We start from the raw sequence: 25,773 nt of genomic DNA on the forward strand, positions 1-25,773 counted from the left end.
GCTGACCATTAACAATATCAGTGAATGAGATGATGGGGGCGATTTCTGAGCCCGTACCCTCCACCTGTGAGAGGCTGAAAATATGGAGAGATTCGAAAGACTTGGGGCGGGATTCTCCGTTTTGCCAGCGCCCGGGGGTTTCCCGACGGCGCGGGGCTGCCCCACAGTGGGAAACCCCATTGACCAGCTGGCGTAACGGTGAATCCCGCCAGTGTGGTGAGGCAGAAATGTGGCGGGGCGGAGCATCCCACCCATGATTCTCACTGGCGGGATTGGGTGTATTGGGTTTTGGAATCCATTCCTGCCCCGCCCCTCTCTCCAGTGGAGTCGAGCAAATTGCACTGCAGGAACCCCGGAACCTCATTTTAATACATTATAATATTAATAATATAATAATCTTTATTGTCACAAGTAGGCTTACATTAACACTGCAATGAAGTTACTGTGAAAATCCCCTAGTCACCACATTCCGGCGCCTGTTCGGGTACACGGAGGGAGAATTCAGAATGTCCAATTCACCTAACGGCACATCTTTTGGGATATGTGGGAGGAACCCGGAGGAAACCCACAGAGACACAGGGAGAACATGCAGACTCCGAACCCAAGCCGGGAATCGAACCTGGAGCTAACAGTGCAAACCGCTGTGAAGCAACAGTGCTAACCACTGTGCAACCGTGCCGCCCTTTAGCATGTCATTAGCAAGCACTCTCTCCAGGTGTCCCCCCTCACGGAATGTTCACTGGGCACCGGCATGACATCATGCCAGCGTCATTTACAACAGGTCTACAAAATCGTGCATTGGGCAGCCCCTCCTCCAAGGGGGCTATTGGAGGTGAGTCCTCAGGTGCTCCAAGCTCCTCACTGGCCAGGATGCACCGGAAAGGACCTGAGGGACACAGATACGTTCAACTAGGGGCAGGGGCTGGGGTTCAGTCACTCAACCTCAGGGGAGGGGTCACCAGCAGGCCTTTGGGCAGCCCTTGATTTAAGGGGGTCTGGAGGTTGTCATGCAGGCATCGCTTCCACTGCCAAATCACCGCGGAGGGAGTGCCTGTCCTTACTGGGAGCTGGTAAGTGGGTGGCAGGAGGCAAATACTGAAGGTCAGAACTGGGGATGTCTGTGATGTAACTGGTGACAGTCTAATGAGAAGCTATGCTGCAAGGGCAGAGTGGGTACCACAAGAATGATTTGCATCTCTGCCTCATGAATAATGAAGACCCTCTCACTTGGGAAAGCACAACTGGAACGTGCGTAGAACCCCACATCCAGGCACGACTCTGAGTAACAAGGGGTTGAATTCTACTGAAAACCACTTGTCAAGGATGTTTATCTCAGGAATAAGTGTGCAAGGGTTGTGACAAAGGGAGAATGAGGGTGCCTTTTAGATTTGTGCTTGTCATGTTCCTTGCAGGCTTTACTCTGATCAGCTGAGTATATTCTGTCACCAGAGGCATTAAATTGATTGGAATGTGTGCACGTGAGACTTGAATCAGGTCCCCTAAAAGCCATATTCGGGGGGGGTCGGATTGGCCGGGATTGGAAACGAGCGTGGAGGCAGATGTCTTAGCCTTCGCTTTACTGATTGCCCAAAGGCGGATTCTGTTGGGGTGGAGGTTGGCTTCTCTGCCCTGTGCCTTGGCGTGGTGAGGGGGCCTGCTGGAGTCCTTAACGCTCGAGAAAGGAAAGTTTGAGTTGAGGGGGAGGATGGAAGGGTTCTACAACTCTTGGGCCTTGTTCATCATACATTTTCATGAATTGGATGACAGTGAACATTGGGTGGGGGTGGGGTTTGGAATGTATAAATTGATGATGATTCTTTGTCATTGGTCTTTTGTATTCAAAATGTTGGGAGCTGTTTGAGGGTGGGTGGGTGGGATGAGGGGATTGTTGGCTTGGGGATTGCCATTGTATTTGTTGTTATTGATAATATTTGTTGTTGTAAATAGGAAGAAAATGTGATTGGAATGCAATTTCCCCCTTCATTGTAAACTCAACAGTGACAATGGGATATGCAAAGCTAAAGAGAACTGCCCTGTCCTCTTCTGGAGAGAGCTGGCACTCACCAAGGCAGCTATTGCCTCCCAGACGGGGGTGGAAACCCTCCCACCAGGACTTCCCGCCACTGCTGCGCACCATCCAGGACTTCCTCTGTGAAACACTGGCTGCTATCCCTCTCATGCACCTGGAAACAGTGCTGGGGAAGCATTTAGATGGAGCTCGCCAATCTTTGCAATGATTAAGTTTTCCCAGGGTGAGCAAATGAGCGGGAGCATGCCAAGAGTATGTTGTTAATGTTGTGGGGAGAAAAACGTTTCTTTAAGATGTGTAAAATTCCATGACAAATCCTGCTGACTGAGTCATTTTTCTCGCCGGACTGACACTTTACCATTTTTTGCTAAGATTCCGTCCAATGTTTGTACTCCCTGTGGATAGCTTATGTGTATTTTGACAATTGTATATAAGCCTGTTTATCTCTGTAAACTGTCAGACAAGTCTCCTGTATAACCATATAACCAATGAACTAGAAAAATAAATAAAAGGAAGGGACAGAAGGTGTGAACGTCATATTGCACCAAGGAATCAGACAAAAGCAGAGGAATTTGATAATAGAACAAACTTAAAGGCATTGTGTCTGAATGCACAAAGTATTCTGAGCAAAATTAATGAGTTAACAGCGCAAATTGAGACAAAGGGCTATAATTTGGTGGTGATTACTGAGGCATGGTTGCAAGGAGACCAGGTCTGGGAGTTGTATATCGAAGAGTACTCAGTATTTTGGACGGATAGACAGAAAGGAAAAGGAGATGGCATAGCTTTGCTACTAAAGGAAGGGATTAGTGCTATTGTGAAAAATTATATAGGCACTGGGGATCAAGACGTGGAATCAGTCTGGGTAGAAATAAGAAACGGCAAAGGAAAGAAGTCCCTGGTGGGAGTAATCTATAGGTCCCCAAACAGTAGTTCCCCAGTGGGGCATAGTATAAACCAGGAAATATTGGAGGCTTGTACGAAAGTTACAACAATAATCATGGGTGATTTTAATATGCATGTAGACTGGATTAATCAAATTGCCAAGGCTGGCCTTTTAGAGATTGTTTCTCGGAGCAATATGTTGTGGTACCAACGGGAGAGCAGGCTATTCTGGATTTGATATTGTGTAGTGAGGAGGGATTAATTAATGACCTCATAGTCAAGGATCCTCTGGGGAAGAGTGATCACAGCATGATAGAATTTGAAATACAAATTGAGGAAATTGAGGGTGAGAAACTGGAGCCCCACACTCGCGTTCTGAGGTTAAACAAAGGTAATTACGTTGGCATGATGACAGATTGGCCCTAGTGGATTGGGCAGGGAGACTATAGATAGGACAGTTGATGAGCAGTTGTTTAAGGAGATATTCAATTCCAATATATTCCAGAGAGGAAGAAAGATTGCAAGAGGGGGAAAAAACATCCATCGATAAACAAGGAAGTTAAAGATAACATAAACTAAGGCATACCATTTTGGAAGATTGGGAAACTTTGAAAGATCAACAAAGAATTACTAAAAAAGTAACAAAAAGAGCAAAAGTAAATTATGAAAGAAAACTAGTGCAAAATCGAAAAAAGGATAGCAAAAGCTTCTATAAGTATATGAAAGGGTAGCTAAAGTGAACGTTGATTCCTTGGAGGATGAGACCAGGAAGTTAATAGTGAGGAACAGAGAAATGGCGGAGTCGCTAAATCGATATTCTGCCTCAGTTTTCATGGTGTAGGACACGAGTAACAGGCAATCATAGAATCCCTGCAGTACAGAAGGTGGCCAGCCGGCCCATCAAGTCTGCACCAATCCTTCGAATGAGCGCTCTACGCATATCCGCTCATCTATTCACCCCGCCCTATCCCCGTAACTCCATAACCTAACCTGTACATCCCTGGACACTAAGGGGCAATTTATCATGCCAATTCGCTTAATATGTACAGTTTGGACTGTGGGAGGTAACTGCAGTACCCGGAGGAAACCCACGCAGGAACGGGGAAATGTGCAAACTCCACACAGACAGTGACCCAAATTGAACTTGGGTCCCTGGCGCTGTGAGGCGGCAGTGCCAACCACTGTGCCACCGTGCCGTCCTAAATGCAGAGGTACTAGAAAGGGTAATAGAAAGGGAGGAACTTAGAACAATCATCATCAATAGGGGGAAATTGCTAAACTAACTATTGGGATTGAAGGCAGACATGTCCATGGGAAGTGGCAGCGGAGATAGTGGATCTATTGGTTCTAATATTCCAAAATTCCCTGGATGTTGGAAAGGTTCCAGTGGATTGGAAAAATGCAATGCAACGCCCATGTTCAAAAAGGGAGGAAGGCAGAAAGTAGGAAACTATAGACCAGTTAGTTTAACATCTGTCATTGGGAAGTTGTTGGAATCCATTATCAAGCAAGTAATAACAGGACATTTGGAAAATCAAAACTCATTCCATCAGATTCAGCATGGTTTTATGAAGCATAAATCATGCTTAAATAATTTGCTAGAGTTCTTCGAAGATGTAACAAGCCAACTTGATAATGGGGATCCTGTAGATGTAATATATCTGGACTTCCAGAAGGCATTTGATAAGGTGCCACACAAATGGTTACTACACAAGGTAAAATCACTTGGGATTAGTGGTAATTTATTAGCTTGGATAGAGGACTGGCTAACCAAAAGAAGGCAGAGAGTCAGGATAAATAGGTATTTTTCTGGCCAGTAAGATGTAACTAATAGGGTGCTACAGGATTCTGTCCTCAGGCCCCAACTATTTACAATCTATATTAATGACTTGGATGCAGAGGTAGAAGGTACTGGAGCCAAATTTGCAGATTACACTAAAATAGGTGGGGTAGTAAATTGCAACGAGGAAGTATGAAATTTACAAATGGATATGGATAGGTTAGGTGAGTTGGCCAACATTTGGTAGATGGAGTTTAACGTGGGTAAGTGTGAGGTTATCCATTTTGGTCGGAAAAATGGAATGGCCACTTATTATCTAAATGGAGAGAAACTTCAGAGTGCTTCGGTGCAGAGGGATCTGGGTATCCTCGTGCATGAATCACAGAAAACTAACATCCAGGTACAGCAGGTAATAAGGAAGGCAAATGGAATTTTGGCCTTTATAGCTAAAAGAATAAGATACAAATGTAGGGAAGAGCTGCTGCAACTGTATAAGGTATTGGTGAGACTGCACCTGGAGCACTGTGCACAGTTTTGGTTCCCTTACTTGAGGAGGGATGCAGATGCATTCGAGGCAGTTCAGAGGAGGTTCACTGGATTGATTCTAGGGACGAGGGGTTTGTCGTATGAAGAGAGATTGAGCAGTTGAGGCCGATACTGTCTCAAGTTCAGAAGAATGAGAGGAAATCTGATTAAGGTACATAAGATGGTAAAAGGTATTGACAAAATAGACGTAGAGCAGATGTTTCCTCTTCTGGGGCATTCTGGAACGAGAGGTCATAGCAGATTTAAAACAGAGATGAGGAGAAATTACTTTGTTCAAAGCATGGTGAATCTGTGGAATCCGTTGCCCCAGAGTGCGGTGGATGCTGGCACATTGAGTAAATTTAAGGAGGAGGTAGACAGATATTTAATGAGTTGAAGGGTTATAGAGAACGGACAGGAAAATGGAGTTGAGGTTGAGATGAGATACGCCATGATCGTATTGAATGGCGAAGCAAGCTCGAGGGGCTGAATTACATTTTCCTGCTCCTCGTTCTTATGTTCTAGATATTGTCTCCCCCTCGGTGTAACAAAATAAAACACTCTCTGATTGTTCGAGAACCTTGTATCGAGTGATTGTTCATAAACGCTCCGCAACATGTGGTCTAACCAAGGTTCAATACAAGCTTACCGTAACTTCCCTGCTTTTCAATTCTCTTCCTCTAGAAATTGTTTTGCTTCAACAACCTTATTAACCTGCGTTGCTCGTATTATAATAACCTTTATTGCCTGTATTTCGCAACCCTTGATCCTCTTCCTCCTGCATTCAGCGATCAAAACAGATGTTGTGTCGTGGTCAGAGTGTCTCTCACTGTCTGTAATGTCACAGAGCCTTGTAATATTACAGTCTGCTCGGTTCTCGATCATTTTGTTAGTGGGAAACGACCATGTTGATTCCAGCATGAAAGAGACTATGACTGAACATTTTCCAATATGTTAAAAACTATGAAGAATGGAGCTGATGCCTGTGATAAACAGACATGCAGCTGTACTTTTTCCTTCTCACCCGATTCCATCATGATAGGGGGAACTAGTATTTTTGTAAGTTTCAGTTCCTTTCCCAGAAAAGTTCAACGATAAATTTATTTTTAAAAAACCTCCAGTTCCTGAAATTGATGACAGAGGACTTTAGAATTTGCTAAATCAGCCGCAGCTTCCTGAGTGAAATATTTCCCTTTTGTCAATTTCCTTTTTCTTCATCAACAAAATTGAATTTAGTCAAAAGCTCAGTTTGATTCCTTTTGGGAAAGAGACTGGAGGCTGTGTCAACATCATCTACGACCAGGTACAGGGAATATTCTACATTTCCTTTCAATGAGGGGGAGTGCGTGTAACTATTCACTGCAATTAGTTTATGATTTATGTATTTGCCATTTCCCTTTGCTTCTTCAAGATTTTCAGCCTGTGTTAGGGTGCTTTTCTTTATTGCTGTGTCTTTCACAGCCTCTGACAGCCACTGAGTGCGATCCTAATGTCAATCCTCTGTAAAGCTCCCGGAACACAACTGGTGGCTTGAACGCTGTTAAATTATCACAAGACCCTGACTCTTACTGTGCCCCGGCCCAGCATGTACGGTCTTACCTCTGAGACACAAGACCCCTTCAGTGATTAAGGCCCATGACCAGGTTAGTGCTCCCTGTGTCAGTGCTGAGGGGGTGCTGCACTGTCAGAGCGTCAGTACTGAGGGAGTGCTGCACTGTCAGAGGGTCAGTACTGAGGCAGTGCTGCACTGTCAGAGGGTCAGTACTGAGGGAGCGCTGCACTGTCAGAGGGTCAGTGCTGTCGGAGTGCTGCACTGTCAGAGGGTCAGTACTGAGGGAGTGCTGCACTGTCAGAGGGTCAGTACTGAGGGAGTGCTGCACTTCCAGAGTGTCAGTACTGAGGGAGAGCTGCACTCTCTGAGGGTCAGTACTGATGGAGTACTGCGCTGTCAGAGCGTCAGTACTGAGGGAGTGCTGCACTGTCAGAGAGTCAGCGCTGAGGGAATGCTGCACTGTCAGAGGGAGTGCTGCACTGTCAGAGGGTCAGTGCTGAGGGAGTGCTGCACTGTCAGAGGGTCAGTACTGAGGGAGTGCTGCATTTTCAGAGTGTCAGTACTGAGGGAGTGTTACACTGTCAGAGGGTCATTACTGAGGGAATGCTGCACTGTCAGAAGGTCAGTACTGAGGGAGTGCTGCACTGTCAGAGGGTCAGTACTGAGGCAGTGCTGCACTGTCAGAGGGACATTACTGAGGGAATGCTGCACTGTCAGAGGGTCAGTGCTGTCGGAGTGCTGCACTGTCAGAGGGTCAGTACTGAGTGAGTGCTGCACTGTCCAGAGGGTCAGTGCTGAGGGAGTGCTGCACTGTCAGAGGATCAGTACTGAGGGAGTGCTGCATTGTCAGAGGGTCAGTACTGAGAGAGTGCTGCACTGCCAGAGGGACAGTGCTGAGGGAGTGCCGCACTGTCAGAGGGTCAGTACAGAGAGAGTGCTGCACTGCCAGAGGGACAGTGCTGAGGGAGTGCTGACTTCCAAAAGGTCAGACCAGAGGGAGTGCTGCACTGTCAGAGGGTCAGTGCTGAGGGAGTGCTGCACTGTCAGAGGATCAGCACTGGGTGAGTGCTGCACTGGGAGAGGGTCAGTGCTGAGTGAATGTTGCACTGTCAGAGGGTCAGTACTGACGGAATGTTGCACTGTCAGAGGGTCAGTACTGAGGGAGTGCTGCACTGTCAGTGAGTCAGTGCTGAGGGAATGCTGCACTGTCAGAGTGCCACTACTGAGGGAATGCAGCACAGTCAGAGGGTCATTACTGAGGGAATGCTGCACTGTCAGAGGGAGTGCTGCACTGTCAGAGGGTCAATGCTGAGGGAGTGCTGCACTGTCAGAGGATCAGTACTGAGGGAGTGCTGCACTGTCAGAGGGACAGTGCTGAGGGAGTGCTGCACTGTCAGAGGGTCAGTACTGACGGAGTGCTGCACTGTCAGAGGGTCAGTACTGAGTGAGTGCTGCACTGTCTGAGGGTCAGTGCTGAGGGAGTGCAGCACTGTCAGAGGATCAGTACTGAGGGAGTGCTGCACTGTCAGAGGGTCAGTACTGAGAGTGTGCTGCACTGTCCAGAGGGTCAGTGCTGAGGGAGTGCTGCACTGTCAGAGGATCAGAACTGAGGGAGTGCTGCATTGTCAGAGGGTCAGTACTGAGAGAGTGCTGCACTGCCAGAGGGACAGTGCTGAGGGAGTGCCGCACTGTCAGAGGGTCAGTACAGAGAGAGTGCTGCACTGCCAGAGGGACAGTGCTGAGGGAGTGCTGCACTTCCAAAAGGTCAGGACAGAGGGAGTGCTGCACTGTCAGAGGATCAGCACTGGGTGAGTGCTGCACTGGGAGAGGGTCAGTGCTGAGTGAATGTTGCACTGTCAGAGGGTCAGTACTGAGGGAATGTTGCACTGTCAGAGGGTCAGTACTGAGGGAGTGCTGCACTGTCAGTGAGTCAGTGCTGAGGGAATGCTGCACTGTCAGAGGATCAGTACTGAGGGAGTGATGCTCTGTCAGACGGTCAGTACTGAGGGAGTGCTGCACTGTCAGATGGTCAGTACTGAGGGAATGCTGCACTGTCAGAGGGTCAGTACTGAGTGAGTGCTGCACTGTCAGAGGGTCAGTACTGAGTGAGTGCTGCACTGTCAGAGGGTCAGTACTGAAGGAATACTGCACTGTCAGAGGGTCAGTACTGAGGGAATGCTGCACTGTCAGAGGGCCAGCAATGAGTGAGTGCTGCACTGTCAGAGGGTCAGTACTGAGGGAGTGCTGCACTGTCAGAGGGTCAGTCCTGAGGGAATACAGCACTGTCAGAGGGTCAGTACTGAGGGAATGCTGCACTGTCAGAGGGTCAGTACTGAGGGAATGCTGCACTGTCAGAGGATCAGTACTGAGGGAGTGCTGCATTGTCAGAGGGTTAGTATTGAGTGAGTGCTGCCCTGTCAGAGGGTCAGTACTGAGGGAGTGCTGCACTGTCAGAGGGTCAGTGCTGAGGGAATGCTGCACTGTCAGAGGGTCAGTGCTGAGGGAGTGCTGCACTGTCCAGGGGGACAGTGCTGAGGGAGTGCTGCACTGTCAGAGGGTCAGTCCTGAGGGAATACAGCACTGTCAGAGGGTCAGTGCTGAGTGAGTGCTGCACTGTCCAGGGGGACAGTGCTGAGGGAGTGCTGCACTGTCAGAGGATCAGTACTGAGGGAGTGCTGCATTGTCAGAGGGTCAGTACAGAGAGAGTGCTGCACTGCCAGAGGGACAGTGCTGAGGGAGTGTTGCACTTCCAAAAGGTCAGGACAGAGGGAGTGCTGCACTGTCAGAGGATCAGCACTGGGTGAGTGCTGCACTGGGAGAGGGTCAGTGCTGAGTGAATGTTGCACTGTTAGAGGGTCAGTACTGAGGGAATGTTGCACTGTCAGAGGGTCAGTACTGAGGGAGTGCTGCACTGTCAGTGAGTCAGTGCTGAGGGAATGCTGCACGGTCAGAAGGTCAGTACTGAGGGAGTGCCGCACTGTCAGAGGGTCAGTACTGAGGGAATGCTGCACTGTCAGAGTGTCAGTACTGAGGGAATGCTGCACTGACAGAGGGTCAGTACTGAGGGAATGCTGCACTGTCAGAGGATCAGTACTGAGGGAGTGATGCTCTGTCAGACGGTCAGTACTGAGGGAGTGCTGCACTGTCAGAGGGTCAGTACTGAGGGAGTGCTGCACTGTCAGACGGTCAGTACTGAGGGAATGCTGCACTGTCAGAGGGTCAGTACTGAGTGAGTGCTGCACTGTCAGAGGGTCAGTACTGAGTGAGTGCTGCACTGTCAGAGGGTCAGTACTGAAGGAATACTGCACTGTCAGAGGGTCAGTACTGAGGGAAGGCTGCACTGTCAGAGGGTCAGCACTGAGTGAGTGCTGCACTGTCAGAGGGTCAGTACTGAGGGAGTGCTGCACTGTCAGAGGGTCAGTCCTGAGGGAATACAGCACTGTCAGAGGGTCAGTACTGAGGGAGTGCTGCACTGTCAGAGGGTCAGTACTGAGGGAGTGCTGCATTGTCAGTGGGTTAGTATTGAGGGAGTGCTGCCCTGTCAGAGAGTCAGTACTGAGGGAGCGCTGCACTGTCAGAGGGTCAGTGCTTAGGGAATGCTGCACTGTCAGAGGGTCAGTGCTGAGGGAGTGCTGCACTGTCAAAGGGGGTGCTGCACTGTCAGAGGGTCAGTCCTGAGGGAATACAGCACTGTCAGAGGGTCAGTACTGAGGGAATGCTGCACTGTCAGAGGGTCAGTACTGAGTGAGTGCTGCACTGTCAGAGGGTCAGTACTGAGTGAGTGCTGCACTGTCAGAGGGTCAGTACTGCGGGAGTGCTGCACTGTCCGAGCGTCAGTACTGAGGCAGTGCCGCACTGTCAGAGGGTCAGTACTGAGGGAAGGCTGCACTGTCAGAGGGTCAGCACTGAGTGAGTGCTGCACTGTCAGAGGGTCAGTACTGAGGGAGTGCTGCACTGTCAGAGGGTCAGTCCTGAGGGAATACAGCACTGTCAGAGGGTCAGCACTGAGTGAGTGCTGCACTGTCAGAGGGTCAGTACTGCGGGAGTGCTGCACTGTCCGAGCGTCAGTACTGAGGCAGTGCCGCACTGTCAGAGGGTCAGTACTGAGGGAAGGCTGCACTGTCAGAGGGTCAGCACTGAGTGAGTGCTGCACTGTCAGAGGGTCAGTACTGAGGGAGTGCTGCACTGTCAGAGGGTCAGTACTGAGGGAATGCTGCACTGTCAGAGGATCAGTACTGAGGGAGTGCTGCATTGTCAGTGGGTTAGTATTGAGGGAGTGCTGCCCTGTCAGAGGGTCAGTACTGAGGGAGTGCTGCACTGTCAGAGAGTCAGTGCTTAGGGAATGCTGCACTGTCAGAGGGTCAGTGCTGAGGGAGTGCTGCACTGTCAAAGGGGGTGCTGCACTGTCAGAGGGTCAGTCCTGAGGGAGTGCTGCACTGTCAGAGGGTCAGTACTGAGGGAATGCTGCACTGTCAGAGGGTCAGTACTGAGGGAGTGCTGCACTGTCAGAGGATCAGTACTTAGGGAGTACTGCATTGTCAAAGGGTTAGTATTGAAGGAGTGCTGCACTATCAGAGGGTCAGTACTGAGGGAGTGCTGCACTGTCAGAGGGCCAGTACTGAGGGAGCGTTGCACTGTCAGAGGGTCATTACTGAGGGAATGCTGTACTGTCAGAGGGTCAGTACTGAGGGAATGCTGCACTGTCAGAGGGTCAGTACTGAGGGAGTGCTGCACTGTCAGAGAGTCAGTGCTGAGGGAATGCTGCACTGTCAGAGGGTCAGTACTGAGTGAGTGCTGCACTGTCAGAGGATCAGTACTGAGGGAGTGCTGCACTGTCAGAGGGTCAGTACTGAGGGAGTGCTGCACTGTCAGAGAGTCAGTGCTGAGGGTATCCTGCACTGTCAGATGGGTTGCTGCACTGTCAGAGGGTCAATGCTGAGGGAGTGCTGCACTGCCAGAGGGTCAGTGCTGAGGGTGTGCTGCACTTCCAAAAGGTCAGTACAGAGGGAGTGCTGCACTGTCAGAGAGCCAGTACTGGGTGAGTGCTGCACTGTCAGAGGGTCAGTACTGAGTGAGTGCTGCTCTGTCAGAGGGTCAGTACTGAGTGAGTGCTGCACTGTCAGAGGGTCAGTACTGAGGGAGTGCTGCACTGTCAGAGGGTCACTACTGAGGGAGTGCTGCACTGTCAGAGGGTCAGTCCTGAGGGAATACAGCGCTGTCAGAGGGTAAGTGCAGAGGGAGTGCTGCACTTCCAGAAGGTCAGTACTGAGGGAGTGCTGCATTGTCAGAGGATCAGTATTGAGCGAGTGCTGCACTGTCAGAGAGTCAGTACTGAGGGAGTGCTGCACTGTGAGAGGGTCAGTACTGAGGGAGTGCTGCTCTGTCAGAGGGTCAGTATTGAGGGATTGCTTCACTGTAAGAGGGTCAGTACTGAGGGAGTGCTGCACTGTTAGAGGGTTAGTACTGAGGGAGTGCTGCTCTGTCAGAGGGTCAGTCCTGAGGGAGTGCTGTACTGTGAGAGGGTCAGTACTGAGTGAGTGCTGCACTGTCAGAGGGTCAGTACTGAGTGAGTGCTGCACTGTCAGAGTGTCAGTACTGAGGGAGTGCTGCACTGTGAGAGGGTCAGTACTGACGGAGTGCTGCATTGTCAGAGGGTCAGTATTGAGGGAGTCCTGCACTATCAGAGTGTCAGTACTGAGGGAGTGCTGCACTGTGAGAAGGTCAGTACTGAGGGAGTGCTGCATTGTCAGAGGGTTAGTATTGAGGGAGTGCTGCACTGTCAGAGAGTCAGTACTGAGGGAGTGCTGCACTGTGAGAGGGTCAGTACTGAGGGAATGCTGCACTGTCAGAGGGTCAGTACTGAGGGAGTGCTGCACTGTCAGAGTGTCAGTACTGAGGGAATGCTGCACTGTCAGAGGATCAGTACTGAGGGAGTGCTGCACTGTCAGAGGGTCAGTCCTGAGGGAGTGCTGCACTCTGAGAGGGTCAGTCCTGAGGGAGTGCTGCACTGTCAGAGGGTCAGTACTGAGGGAGTGCTGCACCGTCAGAGGGTCAGTACTGAGGGAGTGCTGCACTGTCATGGGTCAGTCCTGAGGGAGTGCTGCACTGTCAGAGGGTCAGTACTGAGGGAATGCTGCACTGTCAGAGGGACAGTACTGGGGGAGTGCTGCACCGTCAGAGGGTCAGTCCTGAGGGAGTGCTGCACTGTGAGAGGGTCAGTACTGAGGGAATGCTGCACTGTTAGAGGGTCAGTACTGAGGGAGTGCTGCACTGTCAGAGAGTCAGTGCTGAGGGAATGCTGCACTGTCAGAGGGAGTGCTGCACTGTCAGAGGATCAGTACTGAGGGAGTGCTGCACTGTCAGAGGGTCAGTACTGAGGGAGTGCTGCACTGTCAGAGAGTCAGTGCTGAGGGTATCCTGCACTGTCAGAGGGGTTGCTGCACTGTCAGAGGGTCAGTGCTGAGGGTGTGCTGCACTGCCAGAGGGTCAGTACTGAGCGAGTGCTGCTCTGTCAGAGGGTCAGTATTGGGGGATTGCTTCACTGTAAGAGGGTCAGTACTGAGGGAGTGCTGAACAGTTAGAGGGTTAGTACTGAGGGAGTGCTGCTCTGTCAGAGGGTCAGTTCTGAGGGAGTGCTGTACTGTGAGAGGGTCAGTACTGAGGGAGCGTTGCACTGTCAGAGGGTCATTACTGAGGGAATGCTGCACTGTCAGAGGGTCAGTACTGAGGGAATGCTGCACTGTCAGAGGGTCAGTACTGAGTGAGTGCTGCACTGTCAGAGTGTCAGTACTGAGGGAGTGCTGCACTGTGAGAGGGTCAGTACAGACGGAGTGCTGCATTGTCAGAGGGTCAGTATTGAGGGAGTCCTGCACTATCAGAGTGTCAGTACTGAGGGAGTGCTGCACTGTGAGAGGGTCAGTACTGAGGGAGTGCTGCATTGTCAGAGGGTTAGTATTGAGGGAGTGCTGCACTGTCAGAGAGTCAGTACTGAGGGAGTGCTGCACTGTGAGAGGGTCAGTACTGAGGGAATGCTGCACTGTCAGAGGGTCAGTACTGAGGGAGTGCTGCACTGTCAGAGTGTCAGTACTGAGGGAATGCTGCACTGTCAGAGGATCAGTACTGAGGGAGTGCTGCACTGTCAGAGGGTCAGTCCTGAGGGAGTGCTGCACTCTGAGAGGGTCAGTCCTGAGGGAGTGCTGCACTGTCAGAGGGTCAGTACTGAGGGAGTGCTGCACCGTCAGAGGGTCAGTACTGAGGGAGTGCTGCACTGTCAGAGGGTCAGTCCTGAGGGAGTGCTGCACTGTCAGAGGGTCAGTACTGAGGGAGTGCTGCACTGTCAGAGGGACAGTACTGAGGGAGTGCTGCACCGTCAGAGGGTCAGTCCTGAGGGAGTGCTGCAATGTGAGAGGGTCAGTACTGAGGGAATGCTGCACTGTCAGAGAGTCAGTGCTGAGGGAATGCTGCACTGTCAGAGGGACAGTACTGAGGGAGTGCTGCACTGTCAGAGGGTCAGTACTGAGGGAGTGCTGCACTGTCAGAGAGTCAGTGCTGAGGGTATCCTGCACTGTCAGAGGGGTTGCTGCACTGTCAGAGGGTCAGTGCTGAGGGTGTGCTGCACTGCCAGAGGGTCAGTACTGGGTGAGTGCTGCACTGTCAGAGGGTCAGTACTGAGTGAGTGCTGCACTGTCAGAGGGTCAGTACTGAGTGAGTGCTGCACTGTCAGAGGGTCAGTACTGAGGGAGTGCTGCACTGTCAGAGGGTCAGTACTGGGTGAGTGCTGCAGTGTGAGAAGGTCAGTACTGAGGGAGTGCTGCACTGTCAGAGGGTCAGTACTGAGTGAGTGCTGCACTGTCAGAGGGACAGTATTGAGGAAGTGCTGCACTGTCAGAAGACAGTACTGAGGGAATGCTGCTCTGTAAGCGATCAGTACTGAGGGAGTGCTGCATTGTCAGAGGGTCAGTATTGAGGGAGTGCTGCACTGTCAGAGGGTCTGTACTGAGTGAGTGCTGCCCTGTCAGAGTGTCAGTACTGAGGGAGTGCTGCACTGTGAGAGGGTCAGTACTGAGGGAGTGCTGCATTGTCAGAGGGTTAGTATTGAGGGAGTGCTGCACTGTCAGAGAGTCAGTACTGAGGGAGTGCTGCACTGTGAGAGGGTCAGTACTGAGGGTGTGCTGCTCTGTCAGAGGGTCAGTATTGAGGGATTGCTTCACTGTCAGAGGGTCAGTACTGAGGGAGTGCTGCACTGTTAGAGGGTCAGTACTGAGGGAGTGCTGCTCTGTCAGAGGGTCAGTCCTGAGGGAGTGCTGCACTGAGAGAGGGTCAGTACTGAGTGAGTGCTGCACTGTCAGAGGGTCAGTACTGAGGAATGCTGCACTGTCAGAGGATCAGTACTGAGTGAGTGCTGCATTGTCAGAGGGTTAGTATTGAGGGAGTGCTGCACTATCAGAGGGTCAGTACTGAGGGAGTGCTGCACTGTCAGAGGGTCAGTACTGAGGGAGTGCTGCACTGTCAGAGGGTCAGTACTGAGGGAGTGCTGCACTGCCAGATGGTCAGTACTGAGGGAGTGCTGCACTGTCAGAAGGTCAGTACTGAGGGAGTGCTGCTGTCAGAGGGTCAGTACTGAGGGAGTGCTACACTGTCAGAGGGTCAGTACTGAGGGAGTGCTACACTGTGAGAGGGTCAGTACTGAGGGAGTGCTGCTGTCAGAGGGTCAGTACTGAGGGAGTGCTGCTCTGTCAGAGGATCAGTACTGAGGGAGTGCTGCACTGTCAGAGGGTCAGTACTGAAGGAATGCTGCACTGTCAGAGGGTCAGTACTGAGGGAGTGCTGCACTGTGAGAGGGTCAGTACTGAGGGAGTGCTACACTGTCAGAGGGTCAGTACTGAGGGAGTACTGCACTGTGAGAGGGTAGGTGCTGAGGGAGTGTCTGAGGTGCTGTCTTTCAGATGAAATGTTAAAGTGAGGCTCCTTTCTGTAAGGGCGATATTTGAATGCGCGTTTCCAAATTGGATCTCAGCAATTCATTGGCTGAAGGGGAAACGCGAGTGTGCAATTGCATTATCCTTCTGTACACACAAAGCGTCTTGTTCTCAAACCCTGCAACGATTGGGCGAGCGGGTGATTATTGCTAATCGAAAGCTTCTCCTCTCCATCTCCACAGGATGAAGATCCTCGGTGTGGTTATCATCCTGCTTCATGCTGAGTCTACAGTGGGTTCCCAATGTGAAGGTCCACCCATCAACCTGGAATGGGATAACTGCTCCATCAGCTGTCTGGATTGGGGTGCATTGCAGCTCAAGGATCAGACTGTCCTGTCTTTGCCGAATTGCAAAATCTCCCGCATTGTTAACCTGGCCCCCAACTCTGTCCTGCAGGAACTCATTCTGGCCAATAACAACCTCCAGCAACTTCCAGAGGATCTCCTGCGAAACCTCACCAGCTTAAATGTGCTCAATGTGACTGGCAACCCCCTCACATCCATCCCTCTCAGCGTCGTTCTGCGCATACAAGTCAGCTTCGATTGCTCCTGTGGTCTCCTGCGGGGCTTGCAGCAAAGTTGCAGCGAGGCGGCGAACTGCTCCCAGGACAATCTGAGCTGTAGCTCCCCCGGCGGTTCCCAGCTTTTCAACGCCAGCAGTTTCTACGATGCCGAATGCCCGGGGTCCGACCACCTGCTGCCCGTCTACATCCTCCTCCCGCTGCTCGCTGCTGCCATCGCCGGCGCCGCGGTGTTCCTGCTGATCAGGCGGCGCTCCCAGCGCAGCGCCGGCGCTCTCTCCCCCAACAAGTCGCTGTCCACCTCGGATGCCGGGCAGCAGAGGTACGTGAGCGCCACAAACTGGAAAGGTTCAGCGGCGGCGGTGAGCGGCACCTCTCCATGTCCTGGGGCAAGCGGACAGCAGCCCGTCCACCAGGATTATGAGAACATGCTGGTGGGGGAATCCCAGGGAGCACCGGGAAGACATGACAGGTAAAGTGGGGGTCAGAAGAGTGTAAATGCACCAACACACGTTTAAGTGTGCACTTCTATCTGCACAAGTAACTGTGTCAAAGCAGTTGAGTTGGGAACTGTAATTGTACACAACAGGAGAAGGAAAATGACACATATTAGTGATTGTAAGTGTCTCAACACATTTCCACATCGATAACTGAGTGTGTAAATACATCAACACATCGATAACCGAGTGTGTAAATACATTAACACATCGATAACTGAGAGTAAATACATCAACACATCGATAACTGAGTGTGAAAATACATTAACACATCGATAACTGCATGTAAATACATCAACACATCGCTAACCGAGTGTGTAAATACATCAACACATCGATAACTGTGTGTAAATACATCAACACATCGATAACTGAGTGTGTAAATACATGAACACATCGATAACTGAGTGTGTAAATACATCAACACATCGATAACCGAGTGTGTAAATACATTAACACATCGATAACTGAGTGTAAATACATCAACACATCGATAACTGAGTGTGTAAATACATTAACACATCGATAACTGAGTGTGTAAATACATTAACACATCGATAACTGAGTGTGTAAATACATGAACACATCGATAACTGAGTGTGTAAATACATGAACACATCGGTAACTGAGTGTGTAAATACATTAACACATCGATAACTGAGTGTGTAAATACATTAACACATCGATAACTGAGTGTGTAAATACATTAACACAACGTGCAAACTCCACACAGTCACCCAAGGCCGGAATTGAACCCAGGACCTTGGAGCTGTGAGGCAACGGTGCTAACCACTGTGCCACCATGTCACCAACAACTGCAAGTGTGTAAATACATTTCCAGATCGATGACTGAGTGTGTAAATACATTAACATACTGATAACTGAGGGTGTAAATATATGTCCACATTAATGCCTGCAAGTGTGTAAATACATCCCCACATCAATAATGGCAAGTGTGTAAATACATTTATACATCAATAATGGTGAGCGCATAGATACATTTCCACATTGATAACTGTGAATGTGTAAATACATCAAACACATCAGCGACTGTGTGTAAACACACCAGTAATGTAAGTGTGTAAATACATCAACACATAAATAATGGCAAATGTGTAAATACATTCACACATCGCTAACTGCGTGTGTAAATACATTTTCACATTAACTGCGAGTGTGTTTTGCACACGTCAGTGGCTGCGAGTGTGTAAATGCATTAACACATTGGTAACTGAGTGTGCGAATACATTAACATATTGGTAAATGAGACTATGTATGTACATTAGCACATTATTACATACCCAGACAGACCCCAACAGTGACTAGGATACTGGACAGAAGCCTGAATATTTTGTTTTCATTTTTTAAGACTGAGGAAAGGATACCTCACTCCAGGAGTGATTTCATACAAAACAGGGATGTGGTATATTAAAACAAACTTTATTACGATCACAGTATCAAAATATCTTTAACATCACACAAGACAATGGGCGGGATTCTCTCAGCCCGTGCCGGTTCGGAGAATCGCCAGGCCGCGCGCGATTCGCGCGATGCCAGTCTGCTGATTCTCCGGTCACTGGAGAATTGGTGCCGGCAATTCTCCTGGCGATTCTCCGCCGGGGATGGGCTGAGTGGCTGCCAAGAAAGCCCAAGTCCTGCTGGCGCCGTTCACATGTGGTCTTACCCGGCGGGGCCTCGGCGTCCATCCTGTGTCGGGGGCGGCCTGGTGGGGAGGGGTGGGTCCGACCCTGGGGGGAGGGCCTCCACCGTGCCCTGGCCCGCGATTGGGGCCTACCGATCGGCGGGCCGGCCTCTCCTGGTGGAGGCCTCTTTTGCTATTCGCCGGCCCCTGTGGCTCTACGCCATGTTGCGTCGGGGCCAGCGCGGAGAAGGAAGCTACGGCGCATGCACGAGTTTGCGCTGGTCGCAGTTCGCATGCGTGACGGTCGCAGCGCGCATGCGCAGACCCACGCCACACGTTTGACGCCGGGATCAGCAGCTGGAGCGGCGTGAGTCGCTCCAGTGCCGTGCTGGCCTCGTGTAGAGCAGAGGATCGCTACACTTAGCGGTCCAATGACGCCGTTGTTAAACTCTTCGGTTTTTACGACGGCGTCAACGCTCTGCCGTCAGAAGGGAGAATCCCGCCCAATAACTTATAATATCTTTAACATCGCCCATAACTTATAATAACCTTAAACAATGTTAATCATTACGGTGACCAATAACCCTTAACTGCTATCTTTACTCCCACTTAAGCAAACCCATCAAGTCAACATCCACTTTTAAATACAGTTAGCAGATATATTTGTTGAAGAGATGTTGTTTGAGACTTTTCACTGTACTTCGGTACATATGACAATAAATCAAATCAAAATCAGACTGATTGAAGAGATAGACCTGAATCCTGTCAGGTCAATTCTCTAGCTGACGTTTTCAGAAACTGTTTACATGGTTCGACTTCCAGGAACTAACTGAACGATCTCTGCTTCTCTACTAAAATGTCTACTACTCTAGCTCCTTGCATTAGTTTTAATCTAACCAAGCTGAAACACGTCTCCAACTAACCATTCCCCAGGGAATCCTCCTAATCCAAACAAAAATCCATTAGCCTAAACTTTTACGATGCTTTAATTGCACCCCTGGCTCCCAAAAAGCCGAACTGTCTTGCAAACCAGGATTTTAGAAAACACTACTGGCGTAGTCATACATACATCAACCCACGCTTTTGACCCTTACTGCATCAAATAAAATAACACAATAAATCTGAAATGCCTACATTCATCACAACATTGGTAGCTGCGCCGATGTAAATGCATTAAAACATCAGTAGCTGTGAATGTGTAAATACATTTACTACAGTAACTATGCACAAGTAAAGCATATCAACAGAATACCGAGGCCACTGAATGTGAACATTTTTGTAAGAAACTCAAAAAGGGATTTCATGCATGTCTCAAGAGAGAAGCAATTTTCCTTTCCCCTTTTTCATCTATAAGGAGAGTAGCCTTCACCTTTTAGCTGTCCCAATTTCACATGATTCTGCTAGCTGTGTTACTGCTGTGACGTATCATTCATTTTCACTCTGAAGTCTATTGTTGAATATATAACGTACATCTGCAATATGTGCATTGATATGTGCGTACAAGGCTTTTAAAATCTTGTGTCATTTTTCTTTGCAAACCTGTTAGATTGAGGGTGATATACAATTTGTAGCGGACCCAGCCAGGAGCGATAGGGGTATCACTACTCTCATTGGTTCAAGCTTGTTAACTAAGTCTGTTGAAATCTCGTGGTCTTGCCATTGTAAGTGGAAAAACTGCCAGTTTAGCCATGTATCACCATTCGTTTCAACTGGAGATGGGATTGGAATGTATGGAATTGGAAGGTTAATGGGGTCACTTTTACTCATTAAGCAATTCACTTGCAGCCTTTGTTCCTTTTCTCTTTAGCCTTTAATTTTATTTTCAGCATGTGCTTGCTTTCTTTTTGCCTTTTCCGGCAACTATTTTTTTTGTTGCAGATTTGTACTTTTTTGTATGCATGTCTGAGCTTTCTCACTTGCAGCCCTTTTCTATTTTCCTTTGTCCTTTTCAGCAGCTTTTTTTTTTGCAGATTTAAATCTTTGCATTCCTGGGTCCCTTGTGTCTTCTCTACTCCGTTTTGCAGTGTTCAAAAATCTGTTTGTATCCATTTATATAAACCCTATACCATGTTTCATGATCCCGGGGATGGCGGGATTTTCTTATGAGGAGAGGTTGTGTAGGTTGGGCCTGTAGTCACTGGAGATTAGAAGAATGAGTAGTGACCTCATTGAAATATATCGGGTGTGATTCAGGCACTGGGGTGCTCCGGCTCAGAGTCCCAAATCGCGTTTTGCGCTTGGCCGAAGACCAGTCACTCGCTGGGCGTGATCCATATATTAAATATCCTGACAGCGCATTCACCTGGCGGCCGGGAGTCAATGGCTGCCCCTATGAGGCCTTAACCGGGTGCCAATTAGCACTGGTTTCAACAATCGTGCACCAGGCATGCTGGCACCCTGGGTGGGGGGCAGGGGTCTCTGAGGCCATTAGAGCCCTCGGGTGACCGGGGACAGGGCAGGGTAGTACTCTGGCATTCCCCTTGGCAGTGACATCGGGCACCCTGGCAATGCCAATCTGGCGCAGTCAGGGTGCCTGGTTGGCACTGTAAGGGTGCATGGGGCACTGCCAGGGTGGCAGGCTCGCAGTGCCAAGATGTCTTGGTGCTAGGTTGTCACTACCCAGAATCTGGGCCTGGGGAGGGCCATGCCCATGAAGGGGGGTATGAGGGGGCTGCAGAAAGGTTGGGAGGGTCCTGAAAGGGGTGGGGGTGTATAGTGATCGGGGCAACCTTTCAAAATGGCGTCCCTGCGAGGAGCCGGTGCGGATGGCGAGCTCCGCTCCCCAGTGTCAGGAAAATTTTAAAGTTGAAACCTCAACTTGGGAGAAGCTCCCTAAGGCCCCAAAAATTGGGGAAGTGCCCGCAAATGGTGTTCTCGATCTCAGCATTGCACCCGTCGTGAAAAACCCCGCCAAACATGCCCAAAACCACGCTTTAACTTTTGCCAGGGGTATTTGCGGGTAGACGCTGACAGATTGTTTCTCTTTGTGGGAGAGTGTAGGACCAGAGGGCATCATCTCAGGGTAATGGGTGGCCCATTGAATACAGAGATGAGGAGGAACTTCCTCTCTCAGAGGGTAGTGCATCTGTGGAATTCTTTACGTTCAAGGCTGAGAGAGACAGATTTTTAATTAGTCAGGGAATCAAGGGTTGTAGGGAAAAGGCAGGAAATGTTGAGGATTATCATTTCATATCAGTCATGATCTCATTGCATGGCAGAGCAGACTCGATGGGCCAAGTGGGCTACTTCTGCTCCGGCGACTTATGGCCTTATGATATAGAGACAGCAATCTTCACCTTCCATGGCATCTCAGGCAGAAATAATTTGGATTCTAACAAAAACCTTTCAGGGGATGAGTGGAATAAACAAAAGACACAGATTTTGCTGCATTACCTGTTCTCTTTTTAATAGTATTTCTGTTGCTCCTTCTTTCTTTCCAGGAATCAGAAGACCACTGACGATACCTACTATCTGGAAAGCGATCCAGCCAGTGATATTTACTTAAACGAGCAGCCCATTTACTGTAACTACGCAGGATCCAAGCCTAACCTAGAGGATGATGTTTATATCATACCTGACAAGTAAAGAAAATATTGTAGCGCCCCATCTATTTGTAAAACATCTGATTGACTGCAGATCATTTATTGCATTTCCTCTTAATACCAAGCCATGAAAATGTTTAATCGCTTACAATCTGAACAAGTGACATGTACAGCCCTAGAAATCCAAACAGAACCCTAGGAATCCAAACTTGCATCTGGGAATCCAACCAGGAACCCAGGAATCTAACCAGAACCCAGGAATCTAACCAGACTCCTCGGAATCCAACCAGGAACCCAGGAATCTAACCAGATCACTGGGAATCCAACCAGGATCCCAGGAATCCAACCAGGATCCCAGGAATCCAACCAGGAACCCAGGAATCCAACCAGATCACTGGGAATCCAACCAGATCACCGGGAATCCAACCAGGAACGCAGGAATCCAATCAGATCACTGGGAATCCAACCAGATCACTAGGAACCCAACAAGATCACTGGGAATCCAACAAGCTCCCTGGGATCCAACCAGACCACCAGGACTGAACAACCACCATCAACTTGATGAACTTCATGTCAGGAATTTGCTCCCACGATACCGAATTCATAGGGCCCCAGGTTTTGGTGTTTTGTTGAGGATACAGTCCCGGAGGTGCATCTCGCCTTGGGGTGAGAGTGTGAAATCGGCTGAGAAGCGTATTGCTGGCCAACCCTCTAGTTCCTCACTTAGTTTTGTGTCTGAAATTTAACATCATGAGAACGGCTAATTCCACAACCTGGGATAAATGCCTAACCTGCCCTTAGTGTTGGGTGGGGTTACTGGGTAATGGGGATAGGGTGGAGGTGTTGACCTTGGGTCGGGTGCTCTTTCCAAGAGCCGGTGCAGACTCGATGAGCCGAATGGCCTCCTTCTGCACTGTAAATTCTATGATAAAGGGGAGGCTTTGGGTCACAGCGAATTCCACCATGGGGATAAAGGGATTTCAGGAATTGTCAAAAGATTAGGAAGAATTTGTCAGCAAGGTTCTGTCACTAAAAGCAGAAAAATCTGGTTCGAGGAGCTGAGAGTCGCAGAATTGTGGGTTTGGAAGAACTGGTCAGTATTTCAAACAGTCATTGGCCGGTGAGGTTAGGAGAAACCAGGAGTACACACTGGGGCACACGTGGGGGTACACACTGGAGCACACGCAGCGAGTACACACTGGGGCACACCTGGGGGTACACACTGGGGCACACGCAGCGAGTACACACTGGGGCATACGCAGCGAGTACACACTGGAGCACACGCAGTGAGTACACACTGGGGCACACATGGGGGTACACACTGGAGCACACGCAGCGAGTACACACTGGGGCATACGCAGCGAGTACACACTGGGGCACACGTGGGGGTACACACTGGAGCACACGCAGCGAGTACACATTGGGGCACACATGGGGGTACACACTGGAGCACACGCAGCGAGTACACACTGGGGCATACGCAGCGAGTACACACTGGGGCACACGTGGGGGTACACACTGGGGCACACGCAGCGAGTACACACTGGGGCATACGCAGCGAGTACACACTGGAGCACACGCAGTGAGTACACACTGGGGCACACATGGGGGTACACACTGGAGCACACGCAGCGAGTACACACTGGGGCATACGCAGCGAGTACACACTGGGGCACACGTGGGGGTACACACTGGAGCACACGCAGCGAGTACACATTGGGGCACACATGGGGGTACACACTGGAGCACACGCAGCGAGTACACACTGGGGCATACGCAGCGAGTACACACTGGAGCACACGCAGTGAGTACACACTGGGGCACACGTGGGGGTACACACTGGAGCACACGCAGCGAGTACACACTGGGGCATACGCAGCGAGTACACACTGGGGCACACGTGGGGGTACACACTGGAGCACATGCAGCGAGTACACACTGGGGCATACGCAGCGAGTACACACTGGGGCACACGTGGGGTTACACACTGGAGCACATGCAGCGAGTACACATTGGGGCACACGTGGGGGTACACACTGGGGCATACGCAGCGAGTACACACTGGGGCACACGTGGGGGTACGAACTGGGGCATACGCAGCGAGAACACACTGGGGCACACGTGGGGGTACACACTGGGGCATACGCAGCAAGTACACACTGGGGCACGCGTGGGGGTACACACTGGAGCACACGCAGCGAGTACACACTGGGGCACAGAGGTGGGGTGCACACTGGGGCACACGTGGGGGTACACACTGGGGCATACGCAGGGAGTACACACTGGGGCACACGTGGGGGTACACACTGGAGCACACGCAGTGAGTACACACTGGGGCACACGTGGGGGTACACACTGGAGCACACGCAGCGAGTATACACTGGGGCATACGCAGCGAGTACACACTGGGGAACACGTGGGGGTACACACTGGAGCACATGCAGCGAGTACACACTGGGGCACACGTGGGGGTACACACTGGGGCACACGTGGGGATACACACTGGGGCATACGCAGCGAGTACACGCGGGCACACGTGGGGGTACACACAGGGGCATACGCAGCGAGTACACACGGGCACACGGGGGGTGCACACTGGGGCACACGTGGGGGTACACAATGGGGCACACGGGGGGGTGCACACTGGGCACACGTGGGGGTGCACACTGGGGCACGTGGGGGTGCACGCAGCGAGTACACAATGGGGCACACGTGGGGGTACACACTGGGGCACATGCAGCGAGTACACACTGGGGCACACGCAGCGAGTACACACTGGAGCACACGTGGGGGTACACACAGGGGCAACACGCAGTGACTACATACTCGAGCACACGCAGCGAGTACACACTCGAGCACACGCAGCGAGTACACACTCGAGCACACGCAGTGAGTACACACTGTGGCACACGCAGCGAGTACACACTGGGGCACACGCAGCGAGTACACACTGGGGCACACGCAGCGAGTACACACTGGGGCACACGCAGCGAGTACACACTGGGGCACACGCAGCGAGTACACACTGGGGCACACGCAGCGAGTACACACTGGGGCACACGCAGCGAGTACACACTGGGGCACACGCAGCGAGTACACAATGGGGCACACGCAGCGAGTACACAATGGGGCACACGCAGCGAGTACACAATGGGGCACACGCAGCGAGTACACAATGGGGCACACGCAGCGAGTACACAATGGGGCACAGGCAGCGAGTACACAATGGGGCACACGCAGCGAGTACACAATGGGGCACACGCAGCGAGTACACAATGGGGCACACGCAGCGAGTACACACGGGCACATGCAGCGAGTACACACTGGGGCACACGCAGGGGGTGCACACTGGGCACACGTGGGGGTGCACACTTGGGCACACGTGGGGGTACACACGGGAACACACTGGAGCACACGTAGCGAGTGCACACGTGGGGGTACACACTGGGGCACATGCAGCGAGTACACAATGGGGCACACGCAGCGAGTATACAATGGGGCACACGCAGCGAGTACACACTGGCACACGTGGGGGTACACACTGGGGCACACGCAGCGAGTACACAATGGGGCACACGCAGCGAGTACACAATGGGGCACACGCAGTGAGTACACAATGGGGCACACGCAGTGAGTACACAATGGGGCACACGCAGCGAGTACACAATGGGGCACACGCAGCGAGTACACAATGGGGCACATGCAGCGAGTACACAATGGGGCACACGCAGCGAGTACACAATGGGGCACATGCAGCGAGTACACACTGGGGCACACGCAGCGAGTACACAATGGGGCACATGCAGCGAGTACACAATGGGGC

The 25,773-nt window shown here is 50.9% G+C and overlaps 1 protein-coding gene across 1 annotated transcript; it reads left to right on the forward strand.

The window, feature by feature from the left end:
• Positions 1-6,444: 6,444 nt before the first annotated feature.
• On the forward strand, positions 6,445-24,530 carry LOC140394785 (leucine-rich repeat-containing protein 25-like). The gene is made up of 3 exons (XM_072481983.1): positions 6,445-6,522; positions 15,932-16,741; positions 21,849-24,530. The coding sequence occupies exons 2-3, from the start codon at positions 15,933-15,935 to the stop codon at positions 21,991-21,993; spliced, it is 954 nt and encodes a 317-aa protein (XP_072338084.1). The 5' UTR covers positions 6,445-6,522; position 15,932; the 3' UTR covers positions 21,994-24,530.
• The last annotated feature ends 1,243 nt before the right edge of the window (positions 24,531-25,773 follow it).

The sequence above is a fragment of the Scyliorhinus torazame genome, chromosome 18 (assembly GCF_047496885.1).
Source record: "Scyliorhinus torazame isolate Kashiwa2021f chromosome 18, sScyTor2.1, whole genome shotgun sequence".
NCBI classification, from domain to species: Eukaryota; Metazoa; Chordata; class Chondrichthyes; order Carcharhiniformes; family Scyliorhinidae; genus Scyliorhinus; species Scyliorhinus torazame.